The sequence below is a fragment of the Artemia franciscana genome, chromosome 4 (assembly GCF_032884065.1).
Source record: "Artemia franciscana chromosome 4, ASM3288406v1, whole genome shotgun sequence".
Taxonomy (NCBI): Eukaryota; Metazoa; Arthropoda; class Branchiopoda; order Anostraca; family Artemiidae; genus Artemia; species Artemia franciscana.
The window spans coordinates 23546135-23570103 of NC_088866.1; the positions used below are offsets into that span (position 1 = coordinate 23546135).

Consider the following 23969-nt stretch of genomic DNA (forward strand, 5'->3'; position numbering starts at 1 on the left):
ATTTTTCGGAATCTTTAGTTTTCTTACTATCGCTTCATAGGTTTGAACTTGCCTAATAGATTGAGGAAATTGATTATTTTTAATCTTTAAAAGCAAAACGTCTTAGCAGTATTTTATTTTTACTTGAACTCAAGACAGCTATCGCCTTTTTATTTTATTTATTTAATAATAGTTGTTCGAGCAGTTGAATTGAAGCTGTAAGAATTCTTAATTAGCCTTTTTTGTTTGCTTGAAGCTTGCCAAACTGAAAGAGGATTGATCTTTTTTGTATGTGATAGTTGAGCAACTTTTTTGCGAGTCCTGTCTCTGAATTTTTGGCTTTCACCCTTTGTTCTGAAATTGTATTTATTTATCTTTGCTTCAGGACATAATTCTTTTATGTAAACTTGGAAAGATTCTTTTCGATTTCACGTCAAGATGTGCCAAGAAAATGGAATGATATTTAGGGCTTTGGATAATGACTGACCAAAATCATAAAGCGTTATCTTGGTCGTTGGAACCTAAGAATTGGAGGTCACGTGGGGCTAAAAAAAAAAAAACAAGGAATTCACGGCAAGTCCTCTCCACGGAGGAGTTTCCTATGAGGAGAGGAAATTTCATGGAGGGAGAGCCACGTTTATTGGGATTATTTGAACAAACAATTTTTTTTCAGCTAAAAGTAAGGAGCAACAATAAAACCCAAAAGGAACAGAAATTATTCCATATATGAGGAGGATGTACACTCCTAGATACCTTGCTCTTTACAGTAGAGTTTGACCGTCTGTCCAATTTTTTTTAGAACGGCTCCTGAAACATAAGGGGCATTAATTAGAATAAGAATCCTTTTTAAAAGTGTTAAAAAAAACTTAAGTGTGAGGAGTAAGATATTGGGGAGGGGGCAACCCACTTGTATACGGAATTATCTATGTTCTTTTTTAGTTTTAATGTTTCTCCTTACTTTCAGTTGCAAAACTTGCTTTTTATTTAATTGTGAGAGAAGTCAATGTGGCTACCTTAAAAATGATGACTTTTTTTGTTCCATTTATTTCTATTGCAAAAAATTCCAAATGTATGGAATGTGTTGACGCAAATACATGGAATGTGTTGATAGAATGAGTGCCTTCTCGAGTTCCACTCCCCTTGTTTACGTAAAACCCTAAATGTACCCATTGCATGTTATCCTCCAGTGTAGGTTGTACAAATTATTTGTCTTCTATAGGGGTTTCTTAATTTTAGTATATTCCCCCTTGGGGGTGAAATAGCATTTCAGCGGGTGTTCCATAAAGAATGGCATGGATGTCAACTTGTGAGATTTTTCAGGGGGTAAAAGTCGTTATTATAAAATTTAAAACATCATTGTGTAATAATAAACTGTGAAATGTATTTCATAATGTATTTTATGTCTAATAATAATTTAGAGACAAGGTCGTATCCAGGAGGGAGTTAAGGGGTTTTAACTCCCATCCTGAAATTTTCCTCCGTTTCATAAAAATGTAGCAAAAATGTATATAAATAAATTTCTGATGCATTTAAAGTTTTTTGCACCCGCCCCTGAAAAATACCCCCCACCTCAAACAAAAATGCTGGATGCGGCCTTGTTTAGAGATATCATACTTTTCAGCTTCTAAGGGTTTATGTACAGGAGAAACCCAAATGCCTAATCTAGAGGGTTGTCCACTCTCCGCCACCCAGTGTACATCTCAGTGCGCCATAAGTTTCCGCTGAGGCACGGTGGGATTAGTTTTTAGATGGTAATAGGCACAGTACACATATCTAGATATGAACTGTGGTAATAGGGACCCAGGCTCAGATGCAGACGCCACGGGGTATGGTGAAAACATCATCAACCAAGAAGAAGAAAGATATATAAACCTTATCGTTGCATATAGGATTGAAATTTGCATGGCAGCATGGTGCCCGGGGTTCGATCTTAGCTGTCGCAGTGCCTGGAATTTCATGGAGATTTTGCATTAGCGTATCCAAATAATTAAACAGGAAGAAGAAAGTAAATTATATATTAAATCAACGAAGAAGCAAAAAATCATGTTTGACATCTCAGGGTTTGATTTCTGCTTGGTAATAGGGGACCCAGATTTGGTTTTTAAATGCAGCCGCCAGCCATAGGGTCTTGTGATGCTATTTTGCGGAAACATCAGTTATAATTCACACAGGAAGAAGCAGAAGAAAGATACATAAACCTTTTGTTTGTACATAGGATTGATCTCCGCATGGTAGCACGGTGGCCAGGGTTCGATCCCAGTTGTCGAAATGCCTGGAATTTCATGGAGATTTTTTCATTAGCGTATCCAAATAATTAAACAGGAAGAAGGAGATAAATATATTTTAAAATAATGAAGAAAAAATCATGGTTGGCACCTCATAAGACAACTAATGTGCCTGGTGATGAGCTTGGTGACTCATCTGCTATATTGGAGAACCTTAAAAAGAAAGTGGGAGGCCGCTTCCGCTTCGTAATATCTCCTTTTGCCATGTGTAGAACTTTTCTGTCGTGTGTGGCCTGCGCCACCTGTTGTGTGTACGATTTTAAAAAACAATAAAGAGAGGTAAAACTCAATAAAAAGACAACAAACGAGACTACGGCCAGTAGAGAAAAGATGAAAGACTAAAACAACGCGGATATTTTGGCAAATAGTTTTTGGAATAGTTTTTTTTTTAATCTTAAAAAGAATGCAAGTGATATGTTTTTCACCCAAGCGAATAAAATTTAATCTGTTGCCTTAGAATGGCAGTACATCTTGAATTGTGTATTATAATCAGTGTGTAAACATAAAGCTTTTATTAATTTAAACCTGATTTTGCTACCCAGAGAAACGGAATTTTTCGACGTTATCAAAAACCAAAACCGAACCGAAGGTTCACCCGAATGAAGGTACTCCTACCAAAATCTAGCTTTAGATAATTCATTGGGGCAACAGTGGGACAAAATCTTCAAATCTTGGCTTCCTAGTTTATTTAATCATCACGTTCTTTTTCTTAATGCTTCTGTATAAGTACATATACTCTTATTCTATTAGTTTATTTTTGTGACGTATTTTCGTCAGAAAGATAAACACAATAACACTCGATTTTGTTTGCCCATTATCAAACAGTTTGTGGTAACGAACTGTAGAAAGGAGTGACCCGGCTCAATAGTAACCGAAGCTTTTAAAAACGGCATTTTGATATTACTTGTCACACCAAAAGAATTGTATTTTTATGCTGATTTTAAATATATAAGTTTCATCAAGTTTTGTTTTACCCATCAAAAGCTACGAGCCTGACAAAATTTTCCTTATTTTGGAATAGGAGGAAACACCCCCTAAAAGTCATAGAATCTTAACGAAAATTACACCATTATATTCAGCGTATCAGAGAAGCCTACTGTAGAAGTTTCAAGCTCCCGATCTACAAAAATGTAGAATTTTGTATTTTTTTCCAGAAGATAGATCACGGATACGTGTTTATTTATTTATTTATTTTTATTGTCTTGAAAAATAGAACTGTGACAAAGAGTCAAACTTTAGCGTAAAGAGTGGGACGTTGAGGAGGGGACGCCCCATTTCATATACGGAATAATCTTTACGCTAAAGTTCTATAATAAGGCGGGACGCACTCTCAAGGAATCTTCCCATCCCTCCCATGTTAAATATTTGGAGTTTGCCTGACGTTCCTGAATTAGTGATTTCGGCGGTTTTTATGTCAATAGAAATAAAAAAAAATCTTGGGAATATTTTGACTAAATCAAATCTTGAAGCCGACAATTATTTTTTTTATAATTCCAAAATAATTATAAAACCTGTTTCGGGTTTGCATTCTAGATTGCTATACTTGACACTGTTGTTGTTGGGTATCAAAAAATAGAGCAAAAAATTTTCTATTCAACAATCAGAAACTTCTTTCTATAATATGTAATTTCTGGCTGCAGTCCCTTAGAATACTTTACATATTTGTGTTCCGAAGTCAAAATTCCCCTCAAAAGACTAGACCCAACTGTAATCGGAGCGTGTGAGAATGCATAAATTACACCAAGGGACTAACCACTCGGATTGTTCAGGAGCGATTCAAGTATTAGTATTAGTTAGTTGTGACCTGTTTAAACAGAGTCTAGAGAATAAGTAGCGGGCAGACATCAAACTGTCGGTTAATAAATACATATAAAAAATTATATTGTGTAAATAATTACAAGAAGAATTGCTAAGGAAAACCTGTCGTAATTTTGAGTGAGAAAACCCTAAAGTTCAACCCTCTTATGTTTGTTTAGTTGAAGCAACGAAGAAAACTGCTACCTTTGTATTTGACCGACTTGTCGCCTAAGAAAAAGAGTTGACTAGGGAGCTAAATTTTTGGACTTTGGCTAGGCTTAAAGCTCAAAGCGGAAATTTGAAGTTCAATACGCTAAATCAAATTCCGCTGATATGAACTCTGAATTAATATGAACTTCGATGAATCAAATATTACTATTGAGCGGAATTTACGCTCATAGCGTTAATTCCAAGATAATTTTTACGCTCAAGTTTGACTTTTTGTCACAATTCTACTTTTTCAAATGATTAAAAACTTTAGCATAAAGAGCGAGGCCTCGAGGAGGGGACAGCCCCTTACATATACGGAATAATTTCTGTTCCCTTTAAGTTTTAATGTCGCTCGTTACTTTCAGTTGAAAAAACTTGTTTTTCATTTATTTTTATATGTAATCGGTTACTGCTTTGTCCTTAAAAAAGGACGCAATCTTTGATTGGGTAATTTGTGTGAATTGTTTGGCCCGTAAAATGAAAGAACAGTTAATGTATTCTTTAACAATTAAACTTTGTATTCTTTTATGGTTGGACTTTAGTTTCATTCTATATTACTGTAGGACGATTAATATGATGCTCACCTTAAGCTCACCACTTAATCTTAAGCTCACCACCAGTAAAAAAAAAAATAATTAATTTTTCGTTGCTATTGTTGGCTTGGATTAAGCATAATTGAATATCCAACGTTGTATCACCTTCCAAGTATGTCTTAGTCATATTAAATGATTTTGAAGTGCCAAGCCCTCTTACCTCATTTTCATTGAGGCTGGTTTAACTTTTGAGTTTTTAACTTTTGCTTGATTCCATTATCTGTCTTTCTGAAGCCAATTTACTTTTAGTGCATTAACATACATGAAAACGGTTAAGGCAGATAAATTGCTGGTTTACTGTCTAAGCAGGTCCATTCCCAGGACTTTTTCAAAATGGTGGGGGTCCAAATAATGATAAAAAGTAGGGGGTGGGGAAATAATAAAAATTAGATTGTATGGATAATGTGACTAAGAAAGGACGATAAATTTAAAATTTGGATTTGGGGGCAGGGATTCCATTCTACCAATCATCTAGCTGAAAAAAATGTCAATAGTATGATAATGTCAATAAAATAATATAAAAATGTCAATGATAATGTCAATAAAATAATATAAAATGATAATGTCAATAAAAAATGTCAATAGTATATAATGGTGTTTCTTTAAATTTTCAAATGTAGAAAATATGCCGAAAGTCGAATCAAGGAAGGATTTATAGGGAAGGGCAAAAAGGGGCATAATAAACTGGGTGACAGAGGAAGAGGGTGCTAAAGGCTTGTTGACTCCACTTTTTAAGTTAGAAATTAAATCCAATCATATAATTTTTGGAAATAGGAATTGAATTTGAAGTCGATATCAAATCTCATGTTGTGAAAATAGAGATCATTTGCATTTTAAAGCTTAGTAGTTAGAATACAAAAAGTACTTTATGATTTTAGTTTGTAGTGTAACTATAATTGTGCAAACTTTAAAAAATAAGAGAAATACGAAGTTCCTTTCAAAGTTAAATTACTGGCCAAATTAAAAGGAAAATCTGATTAAAATGCCTAACTCAATGAAAGGCAGCTAAAACCAGCCGAATGGTATTATAGGTGCGTTTAAAGATTCTTGTCCTTAAAAAGAAAAACAATGGAATTCCTCATTTTTTCTTCTAATGTGCATATTGGCCTGCTGGATTTTTGGGTTGTTTTGTAGGAAATCCCTTGATTGTGTTTTGACACTGAACCCCGAAATATAAAAAGTGTGCTTATTAATTTAGCGGTACCAGAGTGTAAATAAAGGTAAGTTAAAAATAAGTAACTTTTTGATTGCGCAAAATTTTAACTTTTCAATTTAGAGAGTCTTTCCATGGGGTTTAATCTCTTGAAGGGATATATTCTGAAGGGATATTCATCTGTCATGCAATCCTCTGCCCAGCCATTTTACTTCGATTGAAAAACAAGAAACAGGTAAAATCCTCTAAAAGAAGGTAAAGAAGAAAAAAGCTGAAAGAGAGAGTTAAAACTCCATACAATATCATGTCTTCTTGTGTTATCCAAACATGCTATAACTTCTTGCCTATCTTCATTAATTTACCAAACAACATTAGACTGGTTGTGTGGTAGACTGTATTGCTTAGTCTGTTTGTTATGCGTCAGTATAATTATTTAAGTGTGAATCACTGGCGGTTCTAGGCCTGGGCAGGGGGCAGTTGCCCCTTCCAGGTCTTTATGACATTGGACGTAAATTGCTTTTGTTTTATGTTTTTACGCTCCTATCAAGGCACCTTGCCCTTCCCCTAGACTACGAGGCTTAAAACTGCTACTGGTGAGAATTAATCCAGTTTTGGTTTGATTTTGGCATGACTGTAATCAACATTATCTGATCAGAAATTTTTTAGGCTGTTTCAAATTTTAGGCACTTCAATTGATTGAAAGAATTGAGTGAGACTGGAATCCAGTCTATTTTTGATCATTTATATTTACTTCAAGTTTAATTCCAATATTTTGTTTAATTTCTATTCCTCTTCTGTAATTTATTGTAATATTTGTTAGCTTAAACAATGCCCATTCCCAGAGGTGGTTTAGGGGAGAGACAGAAGGTACACTTGCTTCGGGCGTAGGAATTTATAGGATGCAAAATTTCAAATAAATAATCCAATGATTATATTCATTTTGTATATTTTTTTTATTAAAATGAAGTAGAGGGTGCTGTTGGTAAAATTTTATTGATAGATTAAAACTTTGTCAGAAAATTTTTGGGAGACAGGGGGAGGGAGAGGGGCTCTAGTCAAGAATTTTCCCTGGCGCAAGAGAGGTCAGAACCGCCACTGCTCTTACCCTTTCTTAGAAATTGTTTTTTGATAGACGCTGTCTAATTAATTTGAGATAATTAATACCCACTGTAATGTAATTGAAAATTAAAGCACCCTTTCATGTTGCTTCCCCAACGTGTGCCATGCCCGAATTTTTGAACACGGTCTTTTACAAGGGGCATCTCATCAAATGTGTTTTGACGCCGAACTCTTAAGAAATCTAAACAGTATGTTTATTGATTTGGCATGGGAGTGACTCAAATTTTATATGGGCGTGACTCAGATTTTATATTTGTATATTTTCACCTGCCAAACCCTCACATCTCATTTTTTTAGGCTGTTATAAGCCTTTACTTATAAGTCATGCCTTAGTTTAATTGCGACCACCATTAAATGCAAAATTTGACATTTTAAAACCGCATTTCATGCATGAGTGATCATCAAACTGGTCCCTTTCCGAGTTCATTTTTTAAGAGATAAGAATTGATATTTTTATCTCTTTACTGAAGACATAAATTTTGTCTAGGCGATTTAATTGCCCTTTTTGAGGATTTTTGTGTGGGATGGAATTTTTTCTTTTGAACTACGAGTTTCTACTTTTTTTCGAACTCGTAGGCTATATATGCTTACACTAAAAAAACGAATTTGAGGATCGCGAAATTTTTTCCTGTTCATTCCATATTGTATTTTATTTTGTGTATATTATGACTTCTTTTCTATATTTATCCCCCCTCCATCCCTTGGTTCTTTTAGCCAATGAGTACTATTATCGCTATTATTATCGCACTGTTATTGTCATCAATTATGTTGATAACATCAATAAGCCACATATACAGGAGTTAATATCTTTTTAACTTTCAACTACAGCATAGGAATATCGTATGGTACACATACCCAGACCACTTTTACAGTTTCCCACGTGTTTATAAACCTTCACGGTCAAGGAATCTTAGCTTCTGTTCCCCTGCCTCTCCTCCTTACGTAGACATTGGAGACAGCAATTCTGCGTCATGCTATTCGTACTAATAGCAATACCTTACTGTAGCACCCAGTCGCCTGAGGCGAGCACAGTCGCGCTCAAGCTATGCTTACTGGGAGCTCTCCCAGAGGCCTAGGTAGATTTTTCAGCCCCCAGAGAATAATGTCAATTTTGTGCTCCTCTAATAACAAAATTGGGCCAAGAAGTAGGGGTGCAAGACCCATGTCGCTCTTTACCGTGTTTATTACGTAAGTCCTTTGCTGAGGAAAAACACTCAAAACTAACTGAAGGCATTCGAATCTAAATACTAGATGTTTTGAGTTTTCCCCATTGACCCCCCACCGTACAGAACTTCCCTTTGGTGAAAAGACTAATTAAACACCGAAAGGTTTCATTTTGTGAGGTCTTATATCTTAGTTCCTAAAACAGAAGAGTGAATCTGATCTTTTTGGCAATTTCAAAAGATTATTGAATCCTTGGTGAAATATACATTTTTATCAAAGGATTTAAATAAGAAAACATCTGAAAAACCATAGTAGGTGAAAGGCCGCAGTCAGGTTTTTTCGGGGGGAGAGGGTGTGGGTTATTACTACCAAAACTTTAAAAAACGCACCCAAAATTTGTTTTTATGCATCTTTTTTCGTTTTCACGAGTCCGACAAGAAGAATTTCGGGGGGGGGGTCAAACCTTTTAACCCTCCCCCCCCCCTTGAATATGGCCTTGAGTAGGTGACAAGTAATAGGAATTCAGTTTAGTACTTGTGTTTAAAATTGTGATGTTTCAAGATGGGTAGGGCTCATTTAGTTGCATTTGCTCTAAACAGCATAATTTTCCGTTCAAACGTTTGGAAAGTTGCAAGTGAAAATACTTCAATTGCTGATTGATTTTAATTTGTCCACTCGTAAGGGAATTTTAAGACAGCTCTAACCGTACTTTTGTGTGAAGACAGCAGGGTCGAGGGGTAGAGATGCCTCCATAAGTCCGGTCTTCGTTGTTTAAACAAACTTGATATCACCGATTGTATTCCCTGCCTTTTATGAGCTAACTGCGTTTTTTCAAAAGCAAGCAGTGCATAAAGATCCACCAGAGGGGAATGTGCGTGGGGTAGCCTCGGAGGTTGTCCCCACTAAAAATCTCATTTTTATGGATTTGTGGGAACTTCTTATTCGAATTATCTAATTATCCCCCCCCCATCTAAAAAAATCCTGTGTGAGTGCCTGGCCAGAAAAATCCTATGTGAGTGCCTTATCTTCGAACAATGTTTTTAAAAAAGACAATCATCGTTTTGGGAAGGGGTTACAATGATATTTACATTACCTTGCAACTAAAACATAAGAAGGCTCTTCTCAGTGTAAGAATGTACCTTTCAGAGATTTCAAAACTGACTATTTCTCGTTTGTATTTAACAACCCTCCTCTCCCCTAAAAAAAAAGCGATAATTACAGTCTATTTTTTTCCTTATGCCGCTTATTAACCAAGACTCTTTTTTAGGCGGGCGAAATGAAAGTAACCACATCAGACAAACGGCTTCCCGAAAATGATCAGCCCATATCTGAGTTTGAAGACCAACAGGGTTACATTTTTTCATCTGGCGAGCCTGAATCTAGTCTGGTGCAGCTGGATCCTAAAGCCAAAGACATTATTGCCAACGGTACTGAGAAGACAATTGCTGCTAATGGGACGGAACCATCTGCAGGTACTTTTGGGGATTTGTCGTTAGATTCTGGGATTTTACCTGTTGTGTCTGCTTCAAATCCCTTTCCTGAGTCTCTACCTGTGGGTGAGTCGATTATTGGAAGGACCGAATTTTTTAAGGATGATCAAATTTTAAAAACCCGTGATAATAATGTTCCTGATTTTACCCCAGATTTAAGTAAGAGTGTTTTTAGTGGTTTTGATAATAAATTTGAATCTACTGATGTGATTCAAGAAACACCAAGCGTTGTCAATTCGGTTTCGACCTCTGAGTTCATACTACCCAAACCTTGTCCTAACGTGTTAAGCTTCACCGACCTTCAAAAGAGGTACGAAGAACAACACGAAACGAACTTCGAACCAATTACCACCGAAGATTCTTTGTTTAATGCTAAGTTAGAAGCAATGAATCAATCTTTTAATCAGCATTTGGAGGTAGTTACCAATGCCACACTGGAGGAACCCGTTCTTCCAGACCAGGTCGTTCCACAGAACCTTCCACTTGAAACAAGTGATCTTTCTACTTTTAAAGAAACCAGCATGGAGTCCTGTGTGGAGCTCTCTGATTTTGCTGAATTAGAAATGAATTTAAGCGAAGAAGATAGAATGATTTTAGTTCAGCGACCTACTGAATCCGAAAAAGATTTGAACGGTGAAAAAACTGTTGAAACGGAACAGCTTAAATTTGCAACTTTAAAAGTGGAGGATTTTGAAAATGAAAGTAAATTGGATGTTTCTGAAGACAGACCGAACTTAGCTCAGCAAACTGCTGAATTTGAAAAAGAATTGACTGGTGAAGAAATTACTCAGGCAGAGCCGAAATCTAGTAACTTGAAAGAGGATGATGATGAATTTCAAAGTGAAAATAAATCGGGTCCTTTTGAAGAAAGAGTCGAATTATCTAAAATGGAGCTTAATGAAGAGAAATCAATTGAAGGTCTTAAATTACTTAATAAAGAGAATGAGCCCAAATTTGTTTCTGATAATGTTGTCTCAAATGTTGAAATTCCTGCCGATAAAAATACTAGTGTTTCAGCTAAATCAAAAGATAGATATTGCGACGATGTTGGATATCCTCATGACACGTATGACATTAAAGCTACAATGGAAAATAACCGAGAGAATGAATATAAAAAAGGAACAGATGAGGCAGAAATCAGAAATACTGAAGAAAAGTCAGAAGCTAGTCCAGAAAGTGTTACAAGCTCTTCAGTAAAGGTAGGAATCGATGAATTACATCTTGATGACAGCCAACATCTGGCTAATGATAACAACAGTGTCAATGAGGTTTTGGAGTCTACAGAACCACTCAGTGACAACTTGAGTGTGAATATGCATTCGTTTGTAAACACTTACGCTGAAAGAGATGCAACTATTACGCAGATTCCAGAAATTCTACCCACTAATCAACCAGGTACTAAGGATTCAGCTATGAATGCCCTGCAAAAAGACGGGAAGGACCCCGATGCAATTTCTGGTGGCACCATACCTGATTTAGAAAATTTCGAAGGCTCTAAGGAGTTAAACCTCGGGTGTATTGTTTCTGAGCTTAATGAATCGATTCCAGATTTCGTTGCAAACCTTTCTGAGCAGGAAATTCAAAAAATTCCGGAGCCCGAATTTAAAATAGAAAGTCAAATTTTAGATAACTGTGATAGTCCATCAAATGCTTTTCCTAATTTAGATAAAGAAGTTCCACTTTCAGTAAGTACGCACCAGACTATTTTTATAGAGTCTAAAGATGATTCAGAAAATAATACAACTTTTTCTACTCTTGATAATCCAGGTACCCAAAACGAAGATAAAAGCCCAAATATCACCTCGATCAAGATGGAACCTTTAGTATGTACCCCAGATAGTAAGGATAACACCAGTGGTAATAGCATTGAAGTATCTACTTCCCCCTATAACATTGGGAATAACTCTGAAGTGACATTTTCGGAAAAAGATGGACCTGCAACTCCTTCCCAAATTCTAAACGATATCGAAAATCGAACGAAAGGCTCTGAGTCGAACCAGTCCTTTTTGGTAACAGAGTCCAACTTGGATTCCTCCAAATCCCTACAAGATCATTTAACTATTGAAGACAAGCGATGGAGAGATGTTATTGCAAATGAATCGTTGTGTGAACCGGCAGAAGATCTAGAGGCTAATGATTCTACATTACCTCTTGATGAAGTAGTTGTTCAGTCACCTAATGTTGATGAGGACTTGATAAAGGGCATAAATGCCTTGGCTTTTCGAGGTAATTTTCTGCACTGCATGTTGTATAAATATTTTCGTTCTGTTTTTAAAATTTTCAAATATTCAGGCTTAACTGCATGTTTAATAGTCCTTGGTAAGGTGTAAGGTATAAGGGATTATCTGCTGCACTGACTTTTAATTCTGTTTTTGTCTTATTATTGTTCTGTTTGCATTTTAAACTATTCAAAATCTTATACCCCCCCCCCCACCCGAAAAAAATATATATTTGTAGGCCGGCACCGATAGGCGCTAATGCACAGAAAAGTAGGTGTTTGAATATATTTTTTGTATTTTTTGGTTAACATACAGAAGATTGTATTCGAAATCTAGTGGAGGGCAATTTTCTTTTTGTTTTTTTTTTCACAGTGCTAAATATGTATTTTTCAAAATAGGGGGAGGGGCATAAAATCTACAGGACTGGCTGTCCCCTCCTCCTCAATAGATGTCCATGCAAAAATATGTTTATTTTACAGGAATAATTAGAATTTGTGAAAAAGATTGCTAAAAATCATTATTTTGATTCCTTGCGCACGTGCTTGATTCCTTTTTTTCTAAAGATGATTCAGAAAGTAATTTAACTTTTTCTACTTTTGATAATTCAGGTACCCATAACGAAGATAAAAACCCAAATATCATCCCGATCAAGATGGAACCTTTAGATTGTACCCCAGATAGTAAGGACAACACCAGTGGTAGTAGCATTGAAGTATCTACTGCCTCTGATAACATTGGAAATAATTCTGAAGTGATATTTTTGGAAAAAGATGGACCTGCAACGCCTTCCCAAATTCTAAACGATATCGAAAATCGAACGAAAGGCTCTGAGTCGAACCAATCCTTTTTGGTAACAGAGTCCAACTTGGGCGCCTCCAAATCTTTACAAGACCGTTTAATTATTGAAGACAAGCCATGGAGAGATATTATTGCGGATGAATCGTTGTGTGAATCAGCAGAAGATCTAGAGGCTAATGATTCTACATTACCTCTTGATGAAGTAGTTGTTCAGTCACCTAATGTTGATGAGGACTTGATAAAGGGCTTAAATGCCTTGGCTTTTCGAGGTAATTTTCTGCACTGCATGTTTAATAGTCCTTGGTAAGGTGTAAGGTATAAGGGGATTATCTTCTGCATTGACTGTTAATTCAGTTTTTGTCTTATTAGTGTTCTGATTACATTTTAAACCATTCAAAACCTTATACACCCCCCCCCCCCCAATATATATATATATATATATATATATATATATATATATATATATATATATATATATATATATATATATATATATATATATATATATATATATATATATATATATATATATGTAGGCGGGCATCGAAAGGGTGCCGGCCTATTTACGAAAAAAGTGTTTGAATATATTTTTTTAGCTAACATACAAAAGATAATATTCAAAACCTAGTGGAAGGCAATTTTCTTTTTGTTTTCGTTTTTTTTCAACTAATATGCTAAATGTATATTTTGCAAAATAGGGGGAGGGGTATAAAATCTACAGGGTCTGTTGTCCCCTCCTCCTCAATTGGTGTCCTCAATAGGAATAAATAGAATTTATGAAAAAGATTGCTAAAAATCATTATTTTGATTCCTTGCGCACTTGCTTGATTCCTATTTTTCCAGAATACATTTTGTCACATTTTATTGCGTGCAAAAATAAACATAAAAGTTGAATTTTTAATTATTTTTTATGATCTTGATTTAATGTTTTTTTTTTTTTTTTGGACTCTTTGGTGTCTTTACTTTGTATTAGATGTATTAGAATAACCTTCCTTGCACAACCACGTAACTATTGAAAAATAAATGCATATCATTCTATGGATTCAATACTATACTATAATATACTATGTATACTAGGCAAATATATAGCCAATAAATAATAAACAAAAATAATAAAATACTATATAAACCGTAAAAAACATCAATTTTTTCAGTTTTTTGTTTTCCCTTTAAAGTTAATGTCATATGTGTTTTCTTACTTAAAGTGCAGGATCGGATGAGTCTTCGCCCAATTTTCCACGCTTATGTAGAAAAACATCTTTCTACGCTTTTGTCTTTTTCGTTCGTTTTTTCTCGGATTTTCATTGCTGGAGTGGTGAATCAATTTGAATACTTGTTTTTACTTATTGAATATCTCTTGATTAATCTCTATTTGTTTTGCTTGTTACTATTCAGCTTTCTAAGGTTGAAGATTTTTTCTGACTTTTGAGTTATTATGTTTTGTTTTCTTTTGATTTGTCTTGGTTATTTGAAGTCTTGGTTTATAATTTATATGAGAATAGAGTACTGCAATGGAGCGTATTTCCAAATCTGTCTTAAATTATTTGTCCTTCTGTTGGCCTCTGATATCAAGATCCTCCTTTCGTTGCACGAGGGCTACGTAAAAACATGTTAAGTTGTTCAACGAGAAAAGAACCAATTAATTCGTTTAAAAGTGAAGACTTTACGGGAAGAGGCGGATTTGGGCCGAAACGTATGCTTGAAACACTTCTAGAAGGGGTTTGAGCCTTCACAAAAGAGTACGAAGTACGAATTCGAATTATTCTCAAATTAAATGTTTATTCTTCAGTGGCTAATATTTAATTTTTGGGACTATCAAAACGGTTTCATTTTCTTTTTTAAGTTTTTCCAACTATTTCTTGTTTTCTTATTTACGGCTTTCGGGTTTTTAGCAATTGGTGGGGCTTTCTTGCAGGCTCACGTACAATGTTGCCGTATATAAGCATATCTATACGCAGAGGGGGTGGGGGTCCCGAGATTGATCTAAGGATCCCCCCCCTCTTGGAAAATACAAAAAAAATCGAATTTTAAAAATACACTTATTTCGTTCCAATTTTGGTAGAGATTGTTCTAGAGAACCCCTTTCCATCTGCAGGGAAAGAATTGATTAAAGGGTCTCCTTTTCCTCTCGGGAAATTGCAAAAAAATATGGCCTAAATATATGCTTAATTCCTTCCAATTTTGGCGAAAATCCCATTGAGATTGTTCTAGAGAACCCCTTTTCATCTACAGGGAATATTGACTGACACTGGTCGAAAATTCACTTTTTTATCCAAGAATGTGCTATTAACATGTTACTTGAATCAGCGGTGGGCCCAAGGATGTGGTTTTAGACCCACCAGACAGTCGAGAATTACACTAATTACAGGTTCGTTCGGAGGGGTAAAAACACCGATGAGAGAGCCATATTTTTGTCGGTACCCCCCCCCCCCCACTAGCTTTAAGTCTGTATCCACTCCTGGCTCGAATTGGCCAATATAACAATTAATTTCGTCATTTTCAAGCAAACACAATTCAATTATTGGCTTCAATAATGAAATTTTCAAGCAATTTCAGTTTGATTACAATAATTTTTGATTCAATTGCAAGTACATTAAATCAAAGTAGTAAAAATATACTAAAAAATATAGCAAACATGTCAAAAATTGCTACAAGAGGTTTAACAAGTTTCTTTGTTGTTAATCGTGCCCTCTGTAGAACCGAAATTTTTCCTGGCAGCATTTCTCAGCGCAACAATATTTAAGAATTTTTTCTAACGATACCATAGTTGGATATTTGTCCCATGTTTTCTTCCCAGTACACCCAGAGGTATCCTTGTTACATAGCTGCTCATTTAGATACTGTATGGGCCATCATCGCATAGTGTGGGTTTTTATATCTTGAAACACGAAAAGTAAGGACACCTTGATGGCCAAGCCGCTTAATCATTTTCAGGACTGTGCCATCCCTATCTGGTTTTTACCAGCAGCTTATAAAAGGGAATCGTTTTATTTTGCTTCAAATATATTGTAATGTCCAAGCCGGAAAGAATGAGTAAGTGCTTTTGCAAGAATCAAGTACTGTTGCAAGGATCAAGTACTGTTGCAAAGATGAAGTACGGGTTCAAAGATCAAGCGCTGTTGCAAGGATGAAGTTGTAAGGCTCAAGTACTGTGGTAAGGATGAAGTTGCTTGGATCAACTACATTTGTAAAGATGGAGTTTCAAGGAGCAAGTGCTGTTGGAACGGCTAGTTGAACTTTTGTTCATGATTGCTTTAAACGGATTAGCTAGATTTAAAAAATAACGTGTTGCGTGGATAGCTCTCTGACTCGTTCAAACAAGCTAATCATATCCAAGATTTACGCATTAAGCATAGGTGATGGGAAGCCTCTTTCAGATGGAACTCTAATTACCAGCTCACTGCAGGAAAGACACTTGGATCCTTTCCTTAGGGAGTGGACCTGATCGCACATATGTGTACTGATCTTTTGTTTGTAAAATTCAGTATTTTCTCTTTCTTTCTCTCTCTCCTCTTTCTCTCTCCTCTCTCTCTCTTTCGCCTTGTTTAGTCAAAATCTTCCAGAAATCAAATAATAATTCATGTTTGTACCAGAATTCAGCTTAAGCTTTTTTCTTTTATCGTGACTTTTAGCAGCCACGGATGAAGTTGAAACTTTAGTAACAAACGAACAACCTGGGGTGACTGAAACCTCTCTGATCCAATCGAAGGACGTTATGGCACCGATAGAATCTTCAACCCCATCTATTAGTGAGCACCTTATAACGGCTGCGAGTTCAACGCCTCAGTCAAGTCACACCAAATCTGAAGAAAGTAAAGAGCCTGCTCCCACCTCTGCTGTGCTTTCTTCCAACACCGACGCTCCTCAAGAAGCAGAGTCTAGTCCGATCGAACCTTTGATGCAGAGTTCTCCTCAGAAGCTGGAGAGTGACCTGTCAAAAGGTAAACAGTTCATGGAATGTTAGTTTCGATAATTTTTGCCTTGTAAGATAAAGGTTCGTCCAGATGTAAATGCACAGGTACGCATCCTTTGTTTTTCGAAAAGTTTTGGCTTGAAGCCCTCCGTCTTATATTGGGCTTGTCGTTAAGATCCGGCTTGTTATGAAAAGATTTACTTTCCTTGTCTGGAAGCAGATTGATAGATAAAAGCAGGGAAGGGCTAAAAAGATATCCAATCATTTTACTTTTACTATGACTGTGTATTATTTTGTCGGGAATTTTACGTCATCGGTGTTACTGTCCTGACAAAAAAGCCCTACTCTATGGTTACTTCATGGAGAAGTATTGTGATTTCCCAGTTTTTCGCAAATCTTTAAAAACTCGTCTTTTTTGAATAAAAGCACTAAAATTACAACATGAGTCTTCTTCGTTTTTGGATTAATGTGGAAACTTCCCACTACCTGGTGTACTTCTTGGAACGCCACGTATGGCGAACAGTTCTCCCACGCTTGACAAACTCCGCAAAACGCTTCGCACAGTTCCACCACTCCTTACACGTGCCACCTGGTTTACGTGACTTCTGAGAGTGGATAATCCTTCGAATTCGTTATTCGTTATTCGAATTCGTTATATATATATATATATATATATATATATATATATATATATATATATATATATATATATATATATATATATATATATATATAGCCCATTTCTAGTGAAGGACACAAAAACGAAAGAACAGATATATTTTTTTTTTTTATATTGATTCATTTGTGAAATTCCACGATGTTTTTCTTTGATTGACTTTTATTTAAAAATTGATGTTTCCTTTTAGTTTATGGTCTCACTTTTTTCCGTTGGATTATTACTCTCGCTGTGCATACTGTTTCCTCCAGACATAACTAAAGGCTGTTACATACCTAACAGCCATCCGAAAGTCAAATTATGTACATGCATTCTTCCTATCATAATGATGAGACGTGAATCTCACTTTGCTTTACAATTTAAATCAGCTTTATAGCCAGCCATGTTTCAATAGATTAATAAAGGACGTACGGAGAGGAAGGGGATTTACATTACTAGTGTCGAATCCTGGTGAACACGCCACTTGGTGCGTCTTTCTGAATATATTAATCGCTTCCGATGTAATTAAGCCCCTCCCATTGATTAAAAAATATACATAACCTAAATTATGTATACTCATTGTATTTTCAATACTACTAGGCTACTACTACAAAAGAGTCATTGTAGCACCATGCCGCCTGAGGCCAATACAGCTACGCATGATCCTCCTACATCCCTGCCTATACAAAGTCTTCCTCTTTACCTCCTCCCAAGAAGTTCCAATTTCTATTAAATTCTTCCGTACGACCTACTGTCATCCTATTCAGTGACGACCTGCTTTTTGTTTGGCCCCAGACGGTTGGCCGGAAAGGACGTTCTTTAGTATAACTCTTTTCTTCCTGTCGTTTCGGCGCTTGTTTAGCGCTTGCTTCTAAATAAATAAGAAGTAATCGTTCTTCATTTACTGCTCTTTAGCTGTTGAACTTAATGGTGCCATTTCGAAAGTCATAAAGTGTGCCATATGTGTAGTTTTTAATAATAGGCAATGTACAGATACGTTAATATATACGTAACTTGTTAATACTAGCCAATTAGTTTCTATTTCATTCTCTCTCTTTTTTCCCTGTTCTCCATCCCTTTTTTGATTATTCTCTCTTTCCTTTCTTAAACAAAGCATTCCAAATATCTGATCCTCGCATTTTCATCAAAATCGGAAACAAACATAGAAGAAATTGCAGAAAATAAAGAATAAACATACAAACAAAGAAAAATGGTCTACTTCTGCTAACCGTCTCTTTAGTGTATCCTAAAAGTAAAAATTTAAACAGTTAGTTATTTTCATTTTATTGTAATCTCTAACAGGCTTAGATGAGATCACTCCTCTAGTCGCTAATGAGCAGCCTGAAACAACTGAAGTATCAGAACCGCGACCAAATGATCTGCTCTCTTTTGAAAATACGACCCCAGCCCTTATCGAATCCACTGCTACAATTGAGAAGTCAACACCTCAATCAAGTTGCACAAAATCTGAAAAACAGAAGGAACCTGCTCCCATTTCTGTTGAGAGTTCTTCTGATATTCAAACTCCTCAATTGGTGGAGTCAGGTCCAAGCAAACCTTCGTCGCAGAGCTCTCCTCAAAAGTTGAAGACAGGAGTGTCAAAAGGTACAAACTTTTTTAAGCTATACCCTTTAGGACCATTCAAAACTACATGTATAATTAAGGGTTAAAACTAAACCCCCAAATAGTAGTTTTCAAAATCAGGTAAGGGGATGCAAAAATATTCAGGGGGACGTTACATTCCCCTCCCCTACAATTGATGCTACTGGGTTAAAGGTTGTCGCTATTTGTAAGATTTAATCTTTAGATTTTTTTTAACGTTTTGGATGATTCATAGCGGAACCCGATACCACTTAATCCTGGATGCCAGTATTTTTTTTTTTTTTTTTTTTAATCTGTGGAGAGGCAGCAAATATTTACATATATTTATAGTTATATATATATATTATATATATATATATCTATTTATCAGTAAATTTTTCCCAAAAACTGTGCGATTTTCTCCTAAAGATCGAAAGATAATATTTTTCATTGATCATGTGCTGACTAAAATTAGAGACCCCCCTGAAGATTGAAAGCCTTGATCAAAAGTAGGGAAGTTTCAAAATGCAGTTCTTGACAACTCAGTTTTTTCCGAGTTTTTTAAAGAAAGACATTCCCGTTAGATAGCTGTGATTTGAGTCTTGGGCTCTTAATTGATTTGCATTAAAATTTATGCATTGAGGCAGAGAACTTACAGTATTTTGTTTTTGTTTTGTTCTTTGTGTTTTGTTTGTGATTTTGTGTGTTTTTTTTTTAAGTCGGCCGATCTTTGCTCGATAGTTATTGTTTGTTTGATAAGATTGTTTTTAATAATAATTTTTTTCGAGTGTGAAAAAAAAAATCTGCATAGGTTACGATTTAAGGAAAGTTCGTTTAGGGCATTAATAAATTACGGAAAATATTTTTAATGTGAATGACGTCACAAATATCCACACGTCCAATACTTTCATGGTTTTAATTTTCACAGCGGTAAAAATGTAGTTAAAATTCTTTGTGGTACAAATAAAAAAAAAAAAAAACTGTCCCTTTTTTTACCGAGTGAATATTCAGTCCCCTACTACCCGTTGATTCTGGATTCAAGCCAAGATGTCAATCATACTGGGCTGCCTTTAACGCAAGCTTAATAAAGCTGAAATATAACTTACACCCACTTCTGAATTCTCTACCGTGGAAACAGGCACCGTTCAAGGAGGGGAAATTCAGGTCCTGCCCCCCTCCCCTGCCGAAATTGTATAGTGCCTGAGTTGTCCGAAAGAAAACACGTTTCAATTGAATAATCCTTGCTAAACTGAATAATTCGACAGTGCTACCATATTTCCTATACAAGGCACTATTTAGGAAGATTTTCGGACAAACAAGTAAACATCAACTCCATTTTTCATCCATGGCATTCCCTTCTTATACGAGTGATGTTTAAAGTTGTATGTAAATAAAAGCTGTTCAGTGTTTAATAGGTGATATTTATTAATTGATAAACGCTGTGATTTGTGATTGTATATCTATTAATTGATAAACGCTGTGTTAGTTTTGATAAACGCTGTGTTAATTTTGATAAACGCTGTGATGTCTTTTTTTTATTCACTTTTTATCTTTTTCTCTGTTTAATACTACGTCTGTCAACTTTTCTTTATTGCATATTAAATAAAAAACCCATTTTTTTTAACTGAGAGTAGTGAGTATACGGAGTAATTTCTGTTCGTTTTAAGTTTTTATGTCGCCCCTTACTCTTTTTTTTAGTTTTTTTTATTAAATTTCTGAACGTTTTTTAATTAATTCATGTTTTGATTTTGGATCTCCGCACTAAAATAGTTAAAACAAAATTTGCATATTTTTTTTTTGTTAAGTGACTTTCTCACAGTTTTAATCGAAAGATTTTGAGGACAAAAGGAGCGGGGCAGGAGGCCTAGTTGCCGTCGAATTTTTTGGTTACTTAAAAAGGCAACTAAAACTTATTAATTTTTTTCGAACGTTTTCGTTAGTAAAAATATGTGTAAATTACGAACTAACTTACGTAACGAACCTCTATCTTCGTCTGTTGTTATTACGTATATGAGGGGGTTCACCCTCTCGTTAATACCTTGCTCTTTACACTAAGCTTAAATTTTGTCCCAATTCCTTAAGAATGACTCCTGAATCACAGAGGCCGTAGAATAAATAGTTGAAATTACTAAAAATACTTTAGAGTAAAGAGCGAGGTATTGCGAGGATGTGAACCCCTCATGTGCGTAATAGTTTCTGTTCGTTTTAAGTTTTAATGCTGCTCCTTACTTTCAGTTGAAAAACTTTTCATGTTTATTTTTCCATTGTTTTTTTAAATAATGCTTGAAAATCCTGCGCCCCTTTCATTGAAATTCTCTTCCCCCATGAAAAATTCCTCCATGGGAAAATCCTCTCATGTAACCCTCCACTCCTCAACACCCCCTCCCAAAAACACAAAAAAATCCCCCTGAAAACGTCTGTACAATTCCCAATAACCATTACTATACGTAAACACTGGTCAAAGTTTGTAACTTGCAGCCACTCCCATGGGGACTGTGAGGGAGTAAATCGTCCCTAAAGACTTAGTTATTAGGTTTTTTGACTATGGTGAATAAAATGGCTATCTCAAAATTTTGTTCCGGTGACTTCGGGGAAAAATGAGTAAGGGAGGGCGCCTAGATGCCCTCCAATTTTTTGTCACTTAAAAAGGGCACTAGAAGTTTTAATTTCCTTTAGAATGATCCCTTCTGCGACATTCTAGGACCACTGAGTAGATACAATCACCCCTGGAAAAAAAAAAGAAAAAGAAAATAAACACGCATCCGCGATCTGTCTTTTGGCAAAAAATGCGAAATTCCACATTTTTGTAGATAGGAGTTTGAGACTTCTATATAAGGGTTCTCTGATATGCTGAATCTGATGTGGTAATTTTCGTTAACATTGTATGACTTTTAGGGGGTGTTTTCCCCCTATTTTCTAAAATGAGGCAAATTTCCTAGGCTCGTAACTTTTGATGAGTAAGACTAAACTTAATAAAACTTATATTTAAAATCAGCATTAAAATGCAATTCTTTTGATGTAGCTATTGGTATCAAAATTCCATTTTTTTTTTTTTTAGTCTCGGTTACTATTGAGCCGGGTCGCTCCTTACTACAGTTCGTTTGCGATTCTTTTGATGTAACCATTGGTATCAAAATTCCATTTTTTAGAGTTTCGGTTACTATTGAGCCGGGTCGCTCCTTACTACAGTTCGTTACCACGAACAATTTGATAATATGTATATATATATATATATATATATATATATATATATATATATATATATATATATATATATATATATAAATGAAAGAAACCTACTAAATATGGATTATAGCTATTGTTAAAGCCGAAATACTCGGACCTCTATCATTACTGGGACTTCGATTAGGTCACTGTTTTATTATATTGAGTATTATATTGTATTTGGTATCGTTTTTTTCTTTTGTAGGTAAATCTGCAGGGCCAGAACAAGTTAAACCAAGTAGACCTAACAAATTAGCTGTGAAGGAAACAAAGAAGCCTAGCGTAGCTTCTCCCACGGTATGTGTTTTTTTCACTCAACTCTTTTTAATTGTTGTTTTTAAGTTGCTTTTAATTTCTTTAATTGTGCCCTTTCAATTATATCTTGACCTTAGAATTTAGGGAAAAGTATATCTATTAAGCATTACCGTCGAAAAGTACATTAAGGACATATATTACTAATTTAGTATAAAATTTAACATACTAAATTAAAATAATAATAAAATGTATTAGTATAGCTTAAAATTATTAGTAAAGTATAATGTGTTAAAGGTAATTATTTGGTTTAAAAATAAAATAAAACTTAAGACAAAAGCAAAACACAAAAGAAGAAGTATTATGGTATAAAATTTAGTATTATAGTATATAGTATATTAAAATATAGTGTATAGTATTAGTATAGTATAGAATAATTAGTATAAAATTTAATTTAACAATAAAAAATTAATATAAAAAAGAGGGTAAAATATAATAAATTGGAAATGGCGCTTACAGAAGGGTTTTCGTAAGGGAGGAAAGATGGGTGAGTGCTGGAAATAATTTTGAATAGTTTTTTCTTCTTCTTTTTTTCGTATCCTTGAGCCTTGTGGCTTTGTCTATCCATCCCTTTGGGATATTTTTTGCAACCTTTGTTTTTCGCAAGCTAGTCTTGGGATATTGTTACATTCTCACTGCTAGTCCTGATTCGTCAATGTTCAAGACAAAACTTGGTTTATGATTGTGCATGGGGGGGGGGAGCAGGACCCACTATTTTACCAGGTCAATGGTGGCTAAGGTTACAAAATCCTTTTCTGAAATACTACTATGCTTTGTCATATCTGGTGATTATATAGAATCCCCAGGGGTGAATGCACTGCGGCTAGAAATACCTTACCTTAACATTTCCAAGAGGAAACAGATATAATAACATAGAATTCAATTTAATATTAAATAAAAAATGAGGTGTATGCAAAATAATTTAATAAAATTCAAAATCAAACAAAATTAATTAATAAAATTTTACTCATTAGTCGTTAAAATTACACATGTTTAATAATAATCATTATAATGTGTATTAAGGCATTAGTTAATAAACTGTTCCAGATTAAGATTTTAATTCTCTTAATTTTTTTTTCCTTTCATAAAGATGAACAGGCAACGTTCGTGAAAACGTTTCTGGAAGAAATGGACGAAAAACGAGCATAAAATTGCTCAGTTGGACATCTGCATTATGTACCTTTTGTCTGTGGCTTGAACTGAATTAACTCGGATCAGAATCTGAATCCTATCGGATTTAAAAACTCCCCACATTACCACAGTCTTTCTCATGAGGTTGAATTGTGAGAATGAGCACAGATGTGCTCACTTTCAGTGCTAGTTTTCCTAATGTTCTCTCTTCTTGATTATAGAAATCCGCTTCTTCTTCTGGCCAATCTAAAGCACTACCAAATAGGACTCAGGTTAGAAAAGCGCCAGCTAGTGCTCCAATTGAGAAGACTAAAGTGTCCATCACTACTAAACCAGCGAAGAAGC

At 35.1% G+C, this 23969-nt stretch overlaps 1 protein-coding gene across 4 annotated transcripts in view; it reads left to right on the forward strand.

The window, feature by feature from the left end:
• Window positions 1-23969, forward strand: part of LOC136026171 (uncharacterized) — a 149493-nt gene that overhangs the window by 98582 nt on the left and 26942 nt on the right. The window contains exons 10-15 of one of the 4 annotated variants that reach the window (XM_065702492.1): window positions 9568-12016; window positions 12618-13076; window positions 16440-16748; window positions 18678-18980; window positions 22387-22478; window positions 23846-23969. In XM_065702492.1, the coding sequence (XP_065558564.1) occupies window positions 9568-12016; window positions 12618-13076; window positions 16440-16748; window positions 18678-18980; window positions 22387-22478; window positions 23846-23969 (3736 nt within the window). The remainder of the gene's footprint in view (window positions 1-9567; window positions 12017-12617; window positions 13077-16439; window positions 16749-18677; window positions 18981-22386; window positions 22479-23845) is intronic. The other 3 variants (XM_065702493.1, XM_065702494.1, XM_065702495.1) reach the window with 3 other exon arrangements.